Source organism: Periplaneta americana, chromosome 13 (assembly GCF_040183065.1).
Source record: "Periplaneta americana isolate PAMFEO1 chromosome 13, P.americana_PAMFEO1_priV1, whole genome shotgun sequence".
Classification (NCBI taxonomy): Eukaryota; Metazoa; Arthropoda; class Insecta; order Blattodea; family Blattidae; genus Periplaneta; species Periplaneta americana.
Window position 1 is genome coordinate 169,846,521 of NC_091129.1, and position 19,292 is coordinate 169,865,812.

The window sequence follows — 19,292 nt, forward strand, 5'->3', positions numbered from 1 at the left end:
ACAGACAGACAGACAGACAGACAGACAGACAGACAGACATACATACATACATACATACATACATACATACATACATACATACAAAAATTTCAAAAAAGCGATTTTCGGTTTCAGGGTGGTTAATTATAATGTTAGGACCAATTATTGTTGGAAAATCGAAAATTACCAGAAAAATTTCGGCTACAGATTTATTATTAGTATAGATATTACAGTATTCTACAATCTTATGTAATTCAATACATTATATCTTATCTTTGTAATGGTTACCGCCACAAAACAAAACATATTTGAATCGGTTATTGTTGAAAGGAACTAAGTCCACTTTTTAAAGTTTTGAGATAATCGAAAAATACTGTTTTGTGGATAATCTATCGAAGATTAAACTATCATATATTGTACACATATTTTTTGTGTGTTTAATATATGTTGGTTTAATCTTCGATAGATTATCCACAAAACAATTTTTTTCGATTATCTCAAAACTTTAAAAACTGGACTTAGTTCCTTTCAACAATAACCTATTCATTTATATGTACTGCCCTAGGTAAAGCAATAGCTCCTTAAGGACCATTTCAAAATGCATGTATGAACGAATGCATAAATAAATAAATAAATAAATAAATAAACATATAAATAAATATTAGCAGTTTCATGAAACATTATTTACTGTGCTTTACCCTCCGAATTCCCGCCTGCCCAGTTCCTTGCTTCCCTCGGTCACCACGCTGCCAACCAAATCCCAATCCACAGCTGCACAAGCTTTTCCCTAATACAGCTCCAGGCAAAATGTGTAGATTATTTTTCGACAATGAATATCTTAGCATTTGGAGGCGCCAGAGCTGGACGTTGTTATACTCAAAGTCTGGACACAGTATCTGATTTTATTTGAAGTGAAATTGATTCACACGTGGGTTTTCTCGATGTAGGCCTATAATTTGGTTTCATCCTCTGATTGAGGTTCTGGCTGATAAGTACATCTATTACCAGGCAGTACATCTCACTTGACGATATGTGTCGGAGGAAGAACAATTGTTTGTATGCATCTGAAGTCTGACTAGTGTAATATGTAGCTAGTCGGAAAGGAACTGCCACCCTACCGCATTATCTCCTGGCTTAGTTGCTTCGCATGTGGTGCCTTTTTCGTACCACTTGTGAGGTTCAGACCTGTCTTCGGACAGTTGACTAAACAACAACAACATGGTTTCAGTGTCTTTTAAAACGCACAGAGATGGCATTTTAACTACACACTTCGTTCGGTTGAATAAGGAATTAGACTGTACAATTTTACATTAACTGCAAATGCAAGTCATTTACTTAGAATAAAATAAGTAATAAACTATAATTACATGAATACAGACATTCGTTATTACTAACGCAAGGTTCATGGAGATCTTCCTCGAATTTATTTCAAATTGCGAATTTCATATAAAATGTTATATTCGCCGTTTCGCGAAATGTTTGTATCTCTACAACTACACATCTACGTAAAAATAATGTACGCAGTGCCATTTGGTAACTTCCGTTAAAGTGGTGGGATGATTACCAGGATGTCTACAATAAAATCCGTCGATTTAATGGATTGGTTTAAAGATAAATTACAGCACATTGCGAATAACAATCGAAGAGCGTTAACAAAACTAGGTGAGCCTGATTCAGTGACTGTGCTGCGCTGTCACGAAACCGTCATTTGTTTCACTACGCGAAGTTTCTAGGAACTTTGAGGGCGTATCTAAAGTCGTAAATGATAGTTTCTGGGAGGATTAGAAAGGTTAATACTGAATTAATGCGACTTCTGGGAAGCGGCTTGCCTATAATACAGGCGGAGTTTCCACGTAAACAAGACGCAGCGTCATGAATATGATTTGTGTAATTGATATCGTCTACAATGGCGATCGTCTATTGCCTTGCACCTGTTTTATTTGTACGCATAAAACCAGCTAGGTTCGACATTTCGCCATCTTTTTAAAATATTCCTGCTTAGAATAACCCGAGCTGTATCAAAACGGAGCAAGGGTGGAATAAAGAGACATAATCTGTGGCTACCTGCCCCCTGCTATTTTTAAGCTGAAACCAGAAATAAAAAGAAATTCTAAGAAATAATATTTCGCGTGAACATTCTTCACATTAATAATTATTTTTCTAAGCTTTATACCCTTAGACAAACAACTTTATTAACTCTTTTCTTGTGTTTTATAGCAACCTGGTGGTGCTTAGTTCAGTTCCTGCCTGAAGTAGTTTCTAAGTTACAACAGCTCAAGCCTTGTTTGTCTTTGCTCTGCAACAGCAGCATATCATAGTCATCATCGATTGAAATAGCATTTGCTTCTCTATTTATGTTCTGTTCTATCTCTGTTGTACTAACATTATATCACAGTCTAGTATATACAGTCACGAAGCTCAATAGGTAGTAAATATGCAAACATTAGATAGTTGCTCACCACTAGGATCGCTAATATCGCCTCATTACAGGCAATGCAAAATATTGCCGGCACAATCCATTGTTTCTAGCACCCTCAAAACTCACGCTTTGTGACTGTATATAGTAGACTGTGATATTACCATGCATTTTCTTTTTATCCTCTTTAATACCTTTAAGCTGTCTACATCCTCCTTCCAGGCTCAAGCATCCTTTCACTCTTTCCCCGTCCTAACCTAATCAAGCGCAGCACAAAGTCCAACGGTTTAAATATGGAGTAAATCGCTTTGCACAGACAGATGGCTGCGTAAAAACCACTTTTTGATATTATGGATGATCGAGCCGTGCATTTCCGTCGAAATCTCTTATTTTTTTGTAGCATCGCCACACTTGATATGCTGAGACTTAATACAAAAATCTCAACATTAAAACCAACTGCTCGTCAGAGCATACAATTCACAAAACGAGTCGTGACAAACGAACGGAGGCCGGAAATCAAATTCGACATAGCTGGTCAATCAACAAGAGTAAGACTTCTAGGTATCAAGACGTGTCCGTTTAGCCCTCACACGTTATACTTTTTATTTTGTCTACAAAAGGCTCCCGCGATCTCACGAAAAGTCGTCTTCAGAAATCTGCCGGCCCTAGACAGACCTGTCCGCAGGGCAGACAACTCGTGCAGTGAGGAACGCGTTTTCGATCAATTTTGTCGGAGATCCTTCTTTCTCTCGCGTGCTATCTATCTACCACAGGGCCGCGGCATTTACGACGAGGCCTGATCATCACTGCTCAAAATACGCCACTTGCGCTTTCACAGACTGTGAACGTAATTCAAATATCTTTTTGTCGTCCTAAACGGCAATCGAAGTCGAATTGGCGACAAGAAGGAAATGGGGGCAGAGTCGCAGTCTGCTGGGGCTGGCGTGCGGATTGCCTATATTTCAGGAACCTCGCCCGCCACTCAATTAACAAAGGACAAGTTTCCATTAGAAATAATGAAGCTTGGACTTGCGACAGGAAGACGTTTCAAACCGGAAATTTAATTCAGCAGTTTTGTTACGTTATCCAGTTTTATTCAACCCATTCCACGAAACAAACCTAGCTGTGCGCGGCTGTAGAATTGTGAGTACGAGATAAAACATTCAGTATCATCGTGGAATACATGTAGTTAAGAGGACAATAGAAAGAAGCTCAGATGAACGTTGTTATACTCAAAGTGTGATAGTCATACAGGCCTACTGCAGTCTCTGTTAAGCTCAAAACATGTTCGTGCTTTTTATTGTAACAAAATATGCACTTCAGCAAATATCATCGATAGGCTATTAATAGTTGTGGTGTGGATGACAGAAATTGGATTTTTTCTCGATTTCCTTCGCATAAATAAATATAAGACATCTATAATTCGTTAAAACATGTCCCAAACGTCTAACGACAGTTCAAAACTGTATTGAGATAGGCTCTGTACAATTACGGTTTCGGATATAGATTACTGCTAAAGAAGCCCAACCGCCTCAAATACCAGAAATTAAGGGAAGTGTCTCTCTACGAAAATATCGTTTAGTTGGCAAATTTGCTTTCACTTCAATTTTATTGATGCCTGAACCTGAGCCTGCCTCCTAATGATCTCTGCAGATCTCCGCTACTTGAATCTGGGAAATCCAAATTAGATCGTAGGAGTGTAGCCAAGGTTCCGAGGGCTTCCATATAATCGTTTAAGATTGCGTAAGGAACTGGACTGTGTTACGTATCGAGAAAACCAAAGGGTTAATGAAATGCGTGCATTGGACATATTGTTATCAATGGAGAGAAATTCAATAAGTTTAATCACTGTCTCGAAGAACGAGAATATCAAACCACACGTTGTCCACAGCGGCACTAGCCTGTAGTAGTATTTGACGTTACGTCTTCAACTGCACAACTTTTCCAGTCAATATTCCACTTAGGAGAGAAATGGTAGAGTTTTCTTTTTTTGCTGTGAATAGAATTCGTGAGACACGTTTTCTACAAGTAATAAAATTCATTGGGTTGCTAACACCGTGCTATAATAATTAAATGATTCTGCAGTCGCGTGGACTGTTGTATCCATGACGACCGCCGCGCCGTTCTGACAATCTTGCTGGTGTTTTCATCAGATAATTAAATTCATCACATTATCACTGATTTAGACGCACGCAAAACGACCGTTAATGTAATTCAAAGGTTTTGTTATGTTCAATATCCGGCTTACTGTACAGAGCAGCGGACAAAAGACTGGCGCCGGGCGTTCCATGCTCCGAGTCGCACCGCAAGCAACGAAGTACTAGGCGACCAAGCGGCGATCTGACTACTGCTAAGGTTGATCAGGCTCTGTTCTTTTACAGTTTCGAACGAAGGTTCTAATGGGAATGTCTTTAAAACAAACCTTTTACGAAGGTTGTATTACTATTGTATAGCCTATTATTATTATTATTATTTATTATTATTATTATTCCGTTCAAACTTAATTAAATTTTTGAAAGCTATTGAGTAGCTTAATATCAAAGACGGACATCTGACCTCAATCGAAATTTAGATAGCTGTGTTTTTTATACATTTTTTATGCTCTTTCCAGTTATAGTGAAACCATTTACAAACTCTAACACTACATTTACAAAATAAATTGTGTTAAATATTACAAAGAATACTGTGAATTAAAAAATTGCCTCTGGATCAAAACTATGGACACGACAGATGTCCGTCTTTGATATTAAGCTACTTACATATTTAAATCAACTTCAACACTGTGTAATGTGTAATAATTCTTTGCGTATTGAGAATCCTAAGGGGTGTATGTACCTATTATATAATGCCACTGCCATTGCCATTGCGATTGTCATTGTGAACCAAAGCTTCTACATCCAACACCAATTCTCAACCTGCTCCTGGTGAATCTAGAACCTACCCAACACCCAAGGTTGTGGTAACCTATGTCTTCGGAGAAGTGATGACATTGGGGGTTTCAGGCCGATAGGAAACCCTTCCTTAGGGAAATGAAATGTGTACCCAGCTCGAGGTAGCGGGAGTGAAGACCTCAGCAACGGAAAAGTACGCAAAGAGATTTCTGCTGAGGTACCCAACGTACGTAGGAGTGGTGACCCAAGCTGGGAGCATTAATACTCGAAATCTCAACGAAATACTTGACAGTATACAATACTACATAGTTCTCAAGGTAGAACAACAACCCGTCATAATTATGAGGATAAAAGGGAAATTGAATTTCAGCCGTCTTGATTTCAATGGTTGCAGCGCTGGCCGTGTACTCCCCGCTGAAGGATGTGGAAGTGGCGGTGCCGGCGGGCTGGCCGCACTCCCAGGCGCTGCTGGTGGTGCGCACGTTGCCCGTGCAGGCCGCCACACTGTCGCTGGACGCCGCGGACTGGGCCGGCCTGGACAACCGCACGGGCGAGCTGCGTCTGCTGCACAGACCAGGTCACAGTCACAGTCACAGTTACTTTGTCTTCCGTTATCGTTACTCTCCTCAGATGTACTTCCTCTCAGTTTATATTGTATCATGTACACGCTGAATTCTCATTATTAATCTTGCATGTTATCCTATATCATAAGTTCTGATCGTGTACATTCCTTTCCGATGTGATCTAATTTAATTTGTTTAAATTGATATTCAATGTTCTAGGCCTGTATGTTGGATTCTGCCATATATCTTAGTTTAGAGTGGAATCTGATTTAGTTAGTTTTAATTGCTCTTGCATATTGTAGATGTTGACTTCTGCCGTATAATTTATTGTATTGTGTGATCTCACGTCTTTTATTTTTAATAATAAACTTAATCTTGCAAATTGCAGCGCTCTTTGTAAAACAGTCCTCATTCCAGATTCCGTTCTTAAGATGATAGCAGGAATGGAATGGAAAAGGAACTATTCACCCTACCCCATTATCTCCTGGCGTAATTGCCTCATAAGTAGTGCCTTGTTGGTATCACTTGTGAGGTTCAGACCTGTCTTCGGACAGTTGACTAAACAACAAACAATTGTTAAATTTTATGTTAATATGCTAAGGATTATGTTCACATCTGTTATGTTATGTTGTAATATGATAGTCTTCAATCAGATGTCAATATTTTAATAATGTTTTGCCGTTACGTTAAAGTAAATTAAATTTAAACAAAAAATTCAATGTAACATTTGTTTGATTTATTTATTTTTCATTGATCCTATGTATATAATATGTTGCATTCTCATCGTATAATCTTCATTTCTCAAGAATTTATATTCTATGTTAATGTTAAACTCTGTTTGCATATCTTCGTTTCCAATGTGATTCGATTTATTTATTTTTTTAATTTATTTTGTATGTTACACAATGTTAATTTCCAATGGTTTATCTTAATTGTCTGCATTTTATAGATCTCTTCCGCTACATGGATATTTTCCCTTTTACTACGACGCAAGTTTCGTTTTCATAAATAAGTTAGGAAAGTAACTCAGTTACAAATTTTGAACATATGAATTTTGGATTCTCTTCTGTATTCATTAAATGTGCCGTAGCCTGTAATTTTTTTTTTTTTTTTTTTTTTGTTTGCTTGCGATATTTGCAGGTGTCCACTACAATTTGCAAAAAATCTCTGTTCCCTGACCTCCCCTGACCAATATTTCAGGTTCCCTGACAAACCAGTCACCTGAATGAAAAACGGGTCTCTGCTTTGGATATAAAAATGGGATACCCAGCCTCCACCATCCCTAGACTGGCCTAGCTCACTTCAATTTCCGGCTTTCATTTTTCATTATTCTTCTTAATTTTATTTTCATATTTATTTTACTAACTCCATGCAAATTACAAAACTGTTTTTACTAAAAGCCAACACAGTGAAAGTTGACTCGAGTAACCGTTTTTTCAGGAAAGTGTTAAAACATGACGGAAAAAAGTAATACTATGCCACCCCAGAAGTTTTGACTCCGATTTTAGGGGTAGTCATTATGAAAGAGATTAAAAATAAGATAATTATAAAACGTACGCTGCTTAGTCATAATGGTATTGTTTCTCGAACTTTAAGAATGAAAACCTGACATAAATTATAAAATATTGCACAACGAAGCAGAAGTACAAGTGCATTCATACAAAGTGACCGTACATATTTATTTGAATTCACTTGCGTCGCACACCTGAAAAGAAATGCTTTATAACCTGGGTTACGGCAGATTAGAGCATAACATGTTCCCCGACTTCTGAACAATAATTAGAACGATGCCTATCCATGACCCAATTTAACTTCCCCGACTACCACTGACTTTCCAGAATTCGGAGGAACTGAATACCAACATTCGATGTGTGCAGAATATTTCTCATGCCATAAAAAAACTAAGGAATTAAGGAATTTATAAATTCGTTAATATTCGATGCTACTTACCCATTAGAGTTCTACGAAATGTTTATTTGGCCATTATTCAGTCTATCATTCAACATGGCATAATTGTTTGGGGTGGAAGTACAAAAATTAATCTTAGTCCGTTAAATTTACTACAAAAACGAATAATTAAAATTTGTTTGAAGAAACGTTTCGATTATCCAACTAAATTAATTTATTCTGAATTTAATGTATTTAATATTGAACAAATTTATAAGTATGCGCTGTTAAAATTTTATCATACAAATCGTAATAAGTTTGTATTACAGACACACAATTATGACACAAGACGAAATATTAATTCAGCATTAGTAGAACCTAAATGTCTCATATCTGCTGGTCTAAAGCATAGCATTAATTTTGGCCCTCGGTTGTACAATGCTTTAACTAAATTACGCCCAGAACTTCTAACATGTAACCCACTAACATATAACAAGAAAATTAGAAACGTGTTAATATCTTCAATTTGATTAAATAAATTTATAGCCTATGTGTATGAATTAATCAACCTATATTATATTTGTATTCTATAATTTTGAAATATATATTAGTCCTACTTTTCACGTGCGATATTATTCTTCTCTAGTGTTAATATTATATTATATAATTCCATTGCCGCTGTAATTATATTTTAGTTCCTATTTTATTTTACTTATTTATTAAGTTATTATTATTATTATTATTATTATTATTATTATTATTATTATTATTATTTTATTTTAATATTATATCTGAACTGCGACCGAGCACGAGCGCTGCTCATTCGGTCTCAAATTTTGTTAATACTACTGTATCTTCTTTTTATATTGCTTGTATTATTTTATTTCTATTTCTCTTGTTTGTTTTGTAATTATATTCTTTATTCTGTATATTTAAATTTAAATAAATAAATAAACAGCAACTTTATCCCAGTAGAAGGGTTGCAATTAGAGCGCCGCGACGTCCAGGGGTTCGAACTCGGGAGATGGAAATGCACTGCATGGGTTTGTACTGGCGTTTGGGAAGTATTTACAATTTACATTCAAAAGATACTTCAATCGTTATGCTTTGTTAACCTAAACAAACGGACGAAGAAAAGTCACGCAGTTTGCAGGTATTATGATTTACATTATACAGTATATTAATTTTCTTCTTGAAATAAATGTTTCTGGAATACTGCGCATATTAAAACTGTCCTTTTGTTCTGCGTCTACCAGTTTCAACAGACATAAATCAATATTTTAAAATATACTAAAATCCACCCGTCTCTGTTTCTGAATCTCATTCGTGGATGTGAAAACGCTTTCAGAGTGTAATTGTGTTTGCGCAGTGCTATCGGTATAGCTGTTCTTCGATGTCCCACACCGCCACTGTCATGTATCTTGAAAAATGTTTCTTGCTGTGCGACGTCTGGACCTACTGGGAAATCTTCAGTATTGGCAGAGTGTCCCGTATGTTAGAAACGACAAGGAACGTGCAGAAGCGATCAGTTCATGCAAAGGAAGAGTGATAATGATGACCATCACAACTGTGTTACGAGTATTATTATTATTATTATTATTATTATTATTACACCTATAACTGAATAAATCTTGCCCAATAACACTTCATGACCGCCTTACATCACAACGGGTCATGAACTGTTACAGGACAAGGTAACGCCGAACTTCCACACATGTGAGTTCGCTCATGTAATGTCAATGACAACCTTATTTATCCAGTATAGGCTGCGGGTCCGAAAAAAAAAAAAAAAAACAAAAAACAAAAAAAAAAAAAAAACAAAACAAGTCCATTTATCAGTCTCTACCCGAAAAACTAACGGAGACGAAATATTTTATTCATTGATTAGTACTATTGCCCCGGTAAGAGGGGTCCGGTACCCTGCTCATGAATTTAACTTATTCTTGCGTGCCCGAGAATAAAATGCAGAAAAGAAAATAAAGGACGGTCTTGAGTCTCTACCAGAAAAATAAAAAATAAATGCCAGTCTTCAAACTACGAAAAATAATAATAATAACTCGTGGGTTCATCTTCAACCACTACGACCTCTCGAAACCGACCAGGCTGTTGAAATAATCCTCTTCGTAGGAGACTTCATAGGCCAGAGCCCTCAGAGGTTCTCTGTTGGTTTCGTACAGCCATTGGGCAATTCCAAAACAAATCACGCACTGGAGAATGGGCTCGCTGTCCTGATATGCTTGTGTTCGACTCGTGTAGAGCCAGGCCTGAGCTGCTGCCATCCTTTGCATAGGATCGCTCCTTTACGTTTCTTTTTTATCTTTCAGTAAGAGTACCGTACGTAGTAACAGTTTATTCACTGCACAACAAAATTCGGCAATTAACCATTTGATGCACCGAGGAACAGAACAGAACAGAAAACTGATTGACATGATATACTGGTCTGCGAGAGAAGATAAGAACACGTGGAATGTTGCATCCAGAATGTCCTAGAATTGTTGAAACTCTCATGGTTATCACAACTGCTGTAGGATGACAGACGTATGAATTTTCCACAATTATCGGAAATCTCATAGTTGTCAAGCTGCCTTTAAGATGACAACGATCCAGCAATATGGTACTTTCTGTTATTGTAGTGCTTTACAAATTGCCGTCAGAGGATATTCTTATCATCTAAAGAGAACCCGTTTGTTTCCCAGCCTCTGACGTAGGTATACTGCCAACAGAGAGCCTCTGGTCTATGCCTCGTCTGTGACGTTTTCACATGCGGCATTGAAGACTCCGTCTGTTGGTGCGAGGCGACAAATGAAAACCTCGCACACAGGATAACTATTTGTAAGCTGTGACCCTTGTGGTTGTCCTTACTGCAGGTCACCAGGTGATCTTCAGAGTCAAAGCCGGACCAGCGGAGCCCCTCATGAGTGTCCGCATCACACCCACGGAGGCTACCCAGTGCGGCCAAATCAGCGCGCAGGTCAGTCTTCACTTGTTTCAGCATGATAATTAAAGACCTAATTCGTTCCCCACAACGTCGATATGAACTCTATTTTATAGCAACAGTGGGGATTTTGTCTCGAAAGTGGATTCCTTCAGTGGGAAGCATGATTTAACCTTTTATTGCAGAGCATTCTTTTTTTCGCGAATAAAACAAAGTGAGATAATTGTTTAATGTCACGTGATTAAAAACCTAAGTCCTTTTGTGTGACGTTGAAGTATAGTCTACATTACTTCAACAGCATCTAACGGATTGGGACAAAGTGGACTTTTTCTATAGGCCTACTTCGTATTGTATTTAATTCTGCCAGTTCATTGTTCTGTCCCTGCTGAAAATCTGAACATGATGTCTGGTGTGTTCTGTTATGTTAAAGCGCCACCTGCCGACTGCATCGGGAATATGGAATAATAAGTGCAAGTATTCAATACAGTTGATAGGGCAGGAGAATGCAGAGGTGGCTGAGGCTAGGGTTACCAGTTTTCAGAATGCGAATAAGGGACAGGATGACGTCAAGCCTTGAGGTCATAAGAAAATGCCCACCACGCCATACTATTCCCACAGTTTTGTACTTAAGTAAGAACAATCTAGTAAATAGCAGCTTATTTTATTGTGATTTATTACTTGGGATTTAGATTTAAAAAACAGTTGCAATGTCTTCCCTTTACCATAATAATATCAATAAAGTTAAAAATGAATTACTTGTCGAGATTTCTTTTAGCAATTTGGTACAAAATCTTCATAAATGTCATAACAAGAAACATTGAAAGTATATGCATCTACTGAATAATGGTTTTCAAAAGGACATTATTTATGTTTATTGATTTCTGACATCGTAACAAAATGTGTTAATTAAAACAATTTTGCATCTCAAACCACAAAACTGTATGAAGACGACTACGACACGTGCTTCTGCAGTCGACTACCGCGAGGTCTCAGACAAACGATAAGACTACATCAATAAGATACACGCAATAGAACCGTGTCATTCAGTCACATTTCAAGATGTTTCCATCCTGCAACTCCATGCTATCTCCCTAGCCACTAGACTTACCGATCGCACGTCTTCGTGACTCATAAATTACCAACTTCGATTCATAAAATAATGCAGTGTGCAAGGAGGAGAAACAGCTTTCTGTTGAATTATATTCCATGATAATTTTGTTATCTAACAGCGCTCTTTCACCGTTACGAGATGAATATTTGAATGCATAAACATCTATTTAGCGATATTGGTGGGTCAGATATTTATTTCGCTTATTTTTTTCGAAATTCTAACGTTGGAATATGTTTAAGTATTAAAAGAAACAAAGTCCTGTAATTATTAAACTAAGTAACAATAAAACACAGAAAAAAACTATTCGGCAAAGATTTTAGACATGTCTATGGGAAGGGCTTGTGCGTATTATTAAAACATGAGCAATGCTAAGTTGCGCGATATATGAAGAAATAACAGACTCTCAAATTTACTGTAATAATAGACCTACCATTGTCACGAATTTTAAGACCTGAATCGTTGGATCCATCCAATGACAATCCACGCACTACAAAACAATAAATTTTTGTATGCTTCTCACCACTGCCAGCCAGTCCTGACCTGCAACAGATTGCAATTGCTCAGAACATGCAAACTGTTTTCCAACTGTTAGAAAGAGGAGATTTGTGTTTCAATGTGTTCCATGTCCTGGTCTGCATATCGTCGACTTACTTCCAAAACCTCACAGTCAAATTCTTCCAGACTGTTGAAATCTGTATAGGCACATTTTCAAAATGAGTCTGCTGATAACATCTCGTAAGGAATAAAAAGTTGTTCCTTTGTCTTGTACAATGCAGTTACGAGGTAGTGAATATCCTCCCCATAAGATTGCTATGAGCTATGCCAAACTGTTTTACGTCCAGCTTTGACAGTCAGAAACTTAAAATAGCTATCCTGAAAAAAAAAAAAAGTAGTAAAATGGACTTGGAACAGTCTGGTTCTCAGCCATTGAATATATAATAATAATAATAATAATAATAATAATAATAATAATAATAATAATAATAATAATAATAACTATTATTTAATAATTTAGTCGGCTTGGGTAGCATAGTCGGCATAGCGCTGGCCTTCTGTGCTAGAGGTTGCGGGTTCGATCCCGGCCCAGGTCGATGGCATTTAAGTGTGTTTAAATATGACAGGCTCATGTCAGTAGATTTACTGGCATGTAAAAGAACTCCTGCGGGACAAAATTCCGGCACACCGGCGACGCTGATATAATCTCTGCAGTTGCGAACGTCGTTAAATAAATCATAATTTAAAATTAAATTTTTTAACAATTTAGGCTTTGTATAAAGACAAAGAATAAAATAATATAATTATTCCATAGTACATACAAACAAATATTCGACAAATTTTGATTAAAAAATGAAAATAAATAATACAAATCAATCTATTCTTAAAATACTAAACTAAAAATTACAAATAAACTAATTAAAATATGAAAAAGAATGTATTTCCTTTCGCACCTTTAGGGAGGCCGAGACGTAGATGGGAAGATAATATTAAAATGGATTTGAGGGAGGTGGGATATGATGATAGAGAATGGATTAATTTTGCTCAGGATAGGGACCAATGGCGGGCTTATGTGAGGGCGGCAATGAACCTCCCGGTTCCTTAAAAGCCAGTAAGTAAGTAAGTAAGTAAGTATTTCCTTTCGTAGTGCCTATATACCGACATGTGTGTCCATCCTGTTCTTCGAAAACCGTGCGTCACATAGAGAAAGACTCCGAAGACCGAAAAGTTCCATTTGAGAGACTACCCAGGGGAAATTATCGGTTTCTTTCTTAGCCCACTATTGGCCACAGATCATCAACATCGAATAATGTAAATGGAAAAAAATATTGCAATTTTTTTCATTTCGTTGCCAAAGCCTGGTATTATACGACGTTGACAATAATGTAATACACTTATTATGTGCTTACAGGAGCAGGTCGTGGATGTTACTCGCGTTGCTTGTATGTAATTATTATCGTTGTTTAACTGATACTTCACTGAGAATTCACAACGTGATTCACGACCCGCGCTTTAGGAATCATTGTACAGGTCATTAAATGCCATATCGACAGGAGTCCGATTATCATTAGTTTGAAAGTTATTAGTTAAAATCCAAACGTCATACTGTGAATCAGGCTTTGGAGTTGCAACGTAATATAAGTATTGGAACGTGAACTAAACGGAAGGTTGTGCTGTGACGTGAAGTACAGGGGAGAAAGGGGAAGTAGATCCGGTGATTATCAGGGACAGCCGCAATGCTATGCGCGCGCCACTCACATCCGTGCGACTAACAAGCAAACATTCTGATGGAAGCAGATAAAAAAGTTAAATTTTTTTCTTCCACCATGTTAATAATGTCAAAAGAAATTATACAAATTTTGGACAGTCGACCGCAATTACGAAGCCATCCAGAAAATGGTTTTCCCTGGGGCCGTTTACAGAAAAAAGCACAATTGCATGGAAATATTTATTGAAACAGATATAGCAATTGTTGTGCTATTTGTCAACATATCCCCCACTGGAATTGAGTCATTTGTCATACCATGGGATCAATTTTTGTATCCTTGTGTCGCAGAAGTCAGCCGCCTGGGATCGGAACCAGCGTTTGACAGCAGTCTGCACTTCTCTGTCGATCCCACTATATGACAAATGTCTCAATTCCGGTGGGGAATATGTTGAAAAATATCTCAACAAATTGTTGTATCTGTCCCAATAAATCTTTCCATGAAATTGTGTTTTCTTTCTGTAAAAGGCCCCAGGAAAACTTATTTTTACGGCCCTTGTAATTGCGCTCGAGTGGCCAAAATTTGTACAAGCATTTTTTCGTCATTATTAATATTGTGGAAGAAAAATAATCTCTTTATCAGCTCCCATGAGAATGTTGGATTGTCAGACACGCCAAACCTTGTATTTAGAAAGGAATATTTTTATGGAAAGAAAATATTTTTGCGACTTACAACATCAAGAATATTTTCACATAACACTCTGTACTATAATTTTTAATACCATCTGAAAGAACACATTTCATTTGTTTTATACCGAAGCACCATGGTTATGATTACTAAGGTAAAAATCCTTGTTAATATTTTGTTAGTTCCTGTGTTATGAAAGTTTTGCTGATGAAGTCAACACACAACAAGATGTTCTTAACACAAAATGATGTTTATGTCTGTGACAGGTCTGTGTTCTCGGAATTTCGCTTACAGCTGACTGTGATCAATTTGGATGAGTTTAGTTAGAAAGTGTGCATACTAACGTCATGCATTACAGGTACTGTGTTCGATTCAAGTTCAACGAACCTGTATAACCGAAGTTCGCTTTGCGGAAGCAGATATGGCATGTTCGCTCGAACTTTCCCCTTCAAGTTCGTTCACCTCTCCTACTTACCCTTCATGCGTAAGGACTTAGAACAAGTTTTACGAAGTTTTATATAGATGTAAGTACAGATAAAATTTGTATAATAAAATTATGATTAAACACTCACAGAAATATGCATACAGTATGGAAGTGAAATAGCCTTGCAGACTTCCATAGCGAATAGCAACTAGTGTCGTGCAGCCTCTTGTATGCGTCTTCTGAAATATCCTGTCGTCATCAGAATCTCAGTTCCCTCATTCTCTGTTAAGAATATCTTATTTCATATGAATTTCATCAATACAACTGCTCTCTAACAAAATACATACAAAGGACTTCCCAGTGACACGTGTCTTATCGCCGTGACATGATTTGAATCGGCAAATCCTGATGATTTGGAAACAAAAACTGTCTTCGCCTTACTTCATTACACAGACATATTTTGCAGTCACAGAATCTACTAAATGGGACCAAGGGATCTAATGGAAGTTGCACTTCGGTTCTCAACTAAAAATATTGTCCATTGTATCACCGGACAGGACGTTTCCTGCATCTTAGAATGTTGTCTTTCGTTCATAGAACTTACAAAGATAGAAAGTGTTGCACAAATAAGTGAAATGTAACAAACATAAAATAAATTAAAATTTAAAGAAGGAAGGAAAATGGGATACGAGACGAGTTGGAAGTGTAATGTGTATCTTGGGTACAGCGTTCGTTCCGAGACCTGGCGGTCACTGACATTACTTGAAGTAAGGCGAAACCTGCTAATGGACTTCATTTTCTTACACGTGGCAAGCTCTTCATTCGTTTTCCTTGTAAATTGCTCTTCATTTGTCAACCCTGTGATCTCTGATATTCCCGCTACCATGACGACGAGTCGTAGTGGGCGTTGCTTTAAAATCCAAGCTGAATGAAACATACTTGTAAATTATCTTTGCTATATTTTGCCCTTTGCACACTGAACATTACACCCGACAGCAGATCCATGGTGTCCAATTGCAAGCAATCTGGAAGTCATAAATGTCTCTGATCATTAGCTGGAGGGCAATATCCACAAAGTGAACAATATTTTTCTGGTGATACAATAATGAATAATTATTTTCTTGAGTCTAAAGATCCTAATTGTAATTTTATTCTCCATATTATAGTTGTAATCCCCTGTTAGAGGGGCAGAGAAGGCCTGACGGCCTTAACTCTACCAGGTTAAATAAATAAATAAATAAATAAATAAATAAATACTAAAGAAAGCTAAAAATAAATATATTTAGAAAAAGCAACCTAACGACAGCAGTAACTATATATGACAACCTATTTCCATATTCAGCCTGACATTTCAGGGCGTGTAGCTCAGTTGGTAGAACGACGGGCCACACACTGAAGGTCAAGAGTTCAATCACGGACGGTAGAGGAATATTTTCGTTGCCAGAACGTCCAGATTAACTCCTGGTGCTGGGTAAAAAGAGGTGCTGTGGTTCCGAGCTCTACCTTCACTGCGTGTGAAGAGAATACCTCGAAATGTTACGTTTCTTCGAACTCATCTCACTAATATTGAAGATCCATCCATCCATCCATCCATCCATCCATCCATCTATTTGTTTGTTTATTTATTTGTTTATACTGGCAGAGATAGGGCCGTAGGGCCTTCTCTTTCTCTCTACCAGGTCACAAAGTACACAACCAGTGAAATAAGGAAAATATTGATATATTACAGAAAATAATACAACAAAGTTGACACTACACAAAATGAAAATAATACCACAGGCTAATAGAAAAAGCAAAATACAGATCTGAAGATTGGAATATACCATAAGCAACTCAATTAGTACAAATAGTTAATAGGGAAAACTTAAGGAAGAATACAATAAATGAAATGCAATAAAATAATAAAAAAACTAAATTTAAATAAAACCTACAATAAAAAGACTTAGATAATAAATTCACGTGGTGACAAACAGAGTGCAGTTTAGGTGAAAAAAATAATGAAATATATATATATATAATTTACAGAACTGTCGCAGAGTAAAGAGCTCGTTATTGAAGGGAATCTGAATTGAAAAGGTGCAATTTTAGTTCTTTTTTAAACTTGATAATGTCCGACAGTCTCTGACATTCTGTGGTAGAGAGTTTCAGAGATAAGCTGCAGAGACGGTGAGAGAAAGAGTAGAAGGATTTTTTTTAATTTTAGTTGGTTATTTAACGACGCTGTATCAACTACTTGGTTATTTAGCGTCGATGAGGTTGGTGATCGCGAGATGCTATTTGGTGAGATGAGATCGAGGATTCGCCATAGATTACCTGACATTCACCTTACGGTTGGGGTAAACCTCAGAAAAAACCCAAGCGAGGATCGAACCCGCGCCCGAGCGTAACTTCAGACCGGCAGGCAAGCGCCTTAACCGACTGAGCCACACCGGTGGTTAGTAGAAGAATGTTCTGTGTTAAGCAATGGAGAGTGTGATATGGTGTTGTGAACGAGTTTCTATTGTGTGATATGAGGACAAATGTTGAAAACGAGAAGCTAAATAGCTAGGATTAGAGTTATGAAGAGTATAGCAGAGTAACGTGAGAGAGTGAATAATTCTTTGTTCTTTGAGACGGACCCAGGACAGCATATTTAGTGAAGGTGAAATACGGTCAGATGTACGGATGTTGCAAATAAATCGAACACATGCATTATGAACACGCTAGTCTGTCTGTCAGTCTCGTGTTAAGATTAGAGGAAGGAATATCATAGTAATCAAAATGCGGCATCAAGAGCGATTATACTAAATTCTTCTTGAGAGCCATCGGAAGGAAATTTCGGATGTTTAGTGTAAATTTTCATAAAAAATATTTTATATACGTGTGTGATTTGAGTATTTCAACTTAAGTTAGTGGCCATATAAATTCCTAGATTTTTATTGTATCACTTGAGAGGTTATGTATTCATTTATTTTAATAGGAGGTAAGTAAGATTTGTTTTATTTACTTAACTTAACAGTCGTTGATGACCCATTATAATTGCCTGTGATTTCTCTGAGTACAGTTTTAATCCAGATTTTTTCGTTCATGAAGTAATTGCGTTTAGGTCATTGTTTACTTCATTTATTGCGTCATTATTGCCGGTGTAGGTGCAGATATATATATATATATATATATATATATATATATGTGTGTGTGTGTGTGTGTGTGTGTGTGTGTGTGTGTGAGTGTGTGTGTGTGTGTATTTGTAAGTTCTCAGCAAATAGGATGTCTACAGTGTTTAATATAGGCCTACTGTGATATGTCATTTATACATATCGTAAAAAGTAGAGGTCTAAGAATTGAATCCTGTGGTACACCTAAACCCACGGTACGCCAGGAAGAACATCGATCGCAAACTCGCACACATTGTTGGCGTACGTGACGGTAGGAAGTAAATCACGAAACTGAATTTGCTGATAGGTTAAGGGCTGCATAGTAACAGAACTATGTCAACTGAGTCAACTGATTTATAAAGGCTAGACAGTTTATTGTAGAAGTTAAGAAGAAAGAATTTTTTTTTTCAATTAAGTAAAAATTAAACCTACTCTACGCAGTAATAAAATACTTAACAAGTTTGTTTTTGAACACTGCTAAATTCCGACAGTCTCTGATGTCACTGGGTAGGGTATTCCACAAGCGTGATAGCGAGATTTGTATGTATAAATGGGTAAATATCCGGTCGCAGTAATTACACTCAATAATGACAATTAATAATAAATAATATGCCATAATATTTAATACATCTTTGCTGCCATAGCAGCCTCTTTCTTCATAAACCATATCAAGCTGTGCAACATTAGAAACCTGGTGCTATTTCTTTATTACTTGTTTTATAATGCTGTCGTACAAAAAATAACTTATGAAACACGTTTATAATATTATACAGTTATTGCATTCGTCAAAATGAGGAACTTCGCTTCGCTCTTTCCCTAAAAATTGACTCGTGCCATCAAGTATAACATTATGAACTTGTTTCATAATAGGCCTACACATTTTCTGAAGATGTCAAATGAAAGCGAAAACGTTAAGAAACAAAACAGCAGCTTTAAATAAAAACAAATGGTATAATTTATAGTACATTAATTTGTTTTTATTGTTAAAATGAAACCTAAGTCATAAAAACTGAAACTACATTACAATTGCTTGACCATTTAAACTATAGGCTACTCCCATAAAT

The 19,292-nt window shown here is 36.8% G+C and overlaps 1 protein-coding gene across 2 annotated transcripts in view; it reads left to right on the forward strand.

Moving 5' to 3' along the window:
* The window catches only part of Ret (Ret oncogene), a 291,614-nt gene that overhangs the window by 157,587 nt on the left and 114,735 nt on the right, over window positions 1–19,292 (forward strand). For both annotated transcript variants that reach the window (XM_069844593.1, XM_069844594.1), the window contains exons 2-3: window positions 5,681–5,863; window positions 10,604–10,707. In XM_069844593.1, coding sequence (XP_069700694.1) covers window positions 5,681–5,863; window positions 10,604–10,707 — 287 coding nt within the window. The remainder of the gene's footprint in view (window positions 1–5,680; window positions 5,864–10,603; window positions 10,708–19,292) is intronic.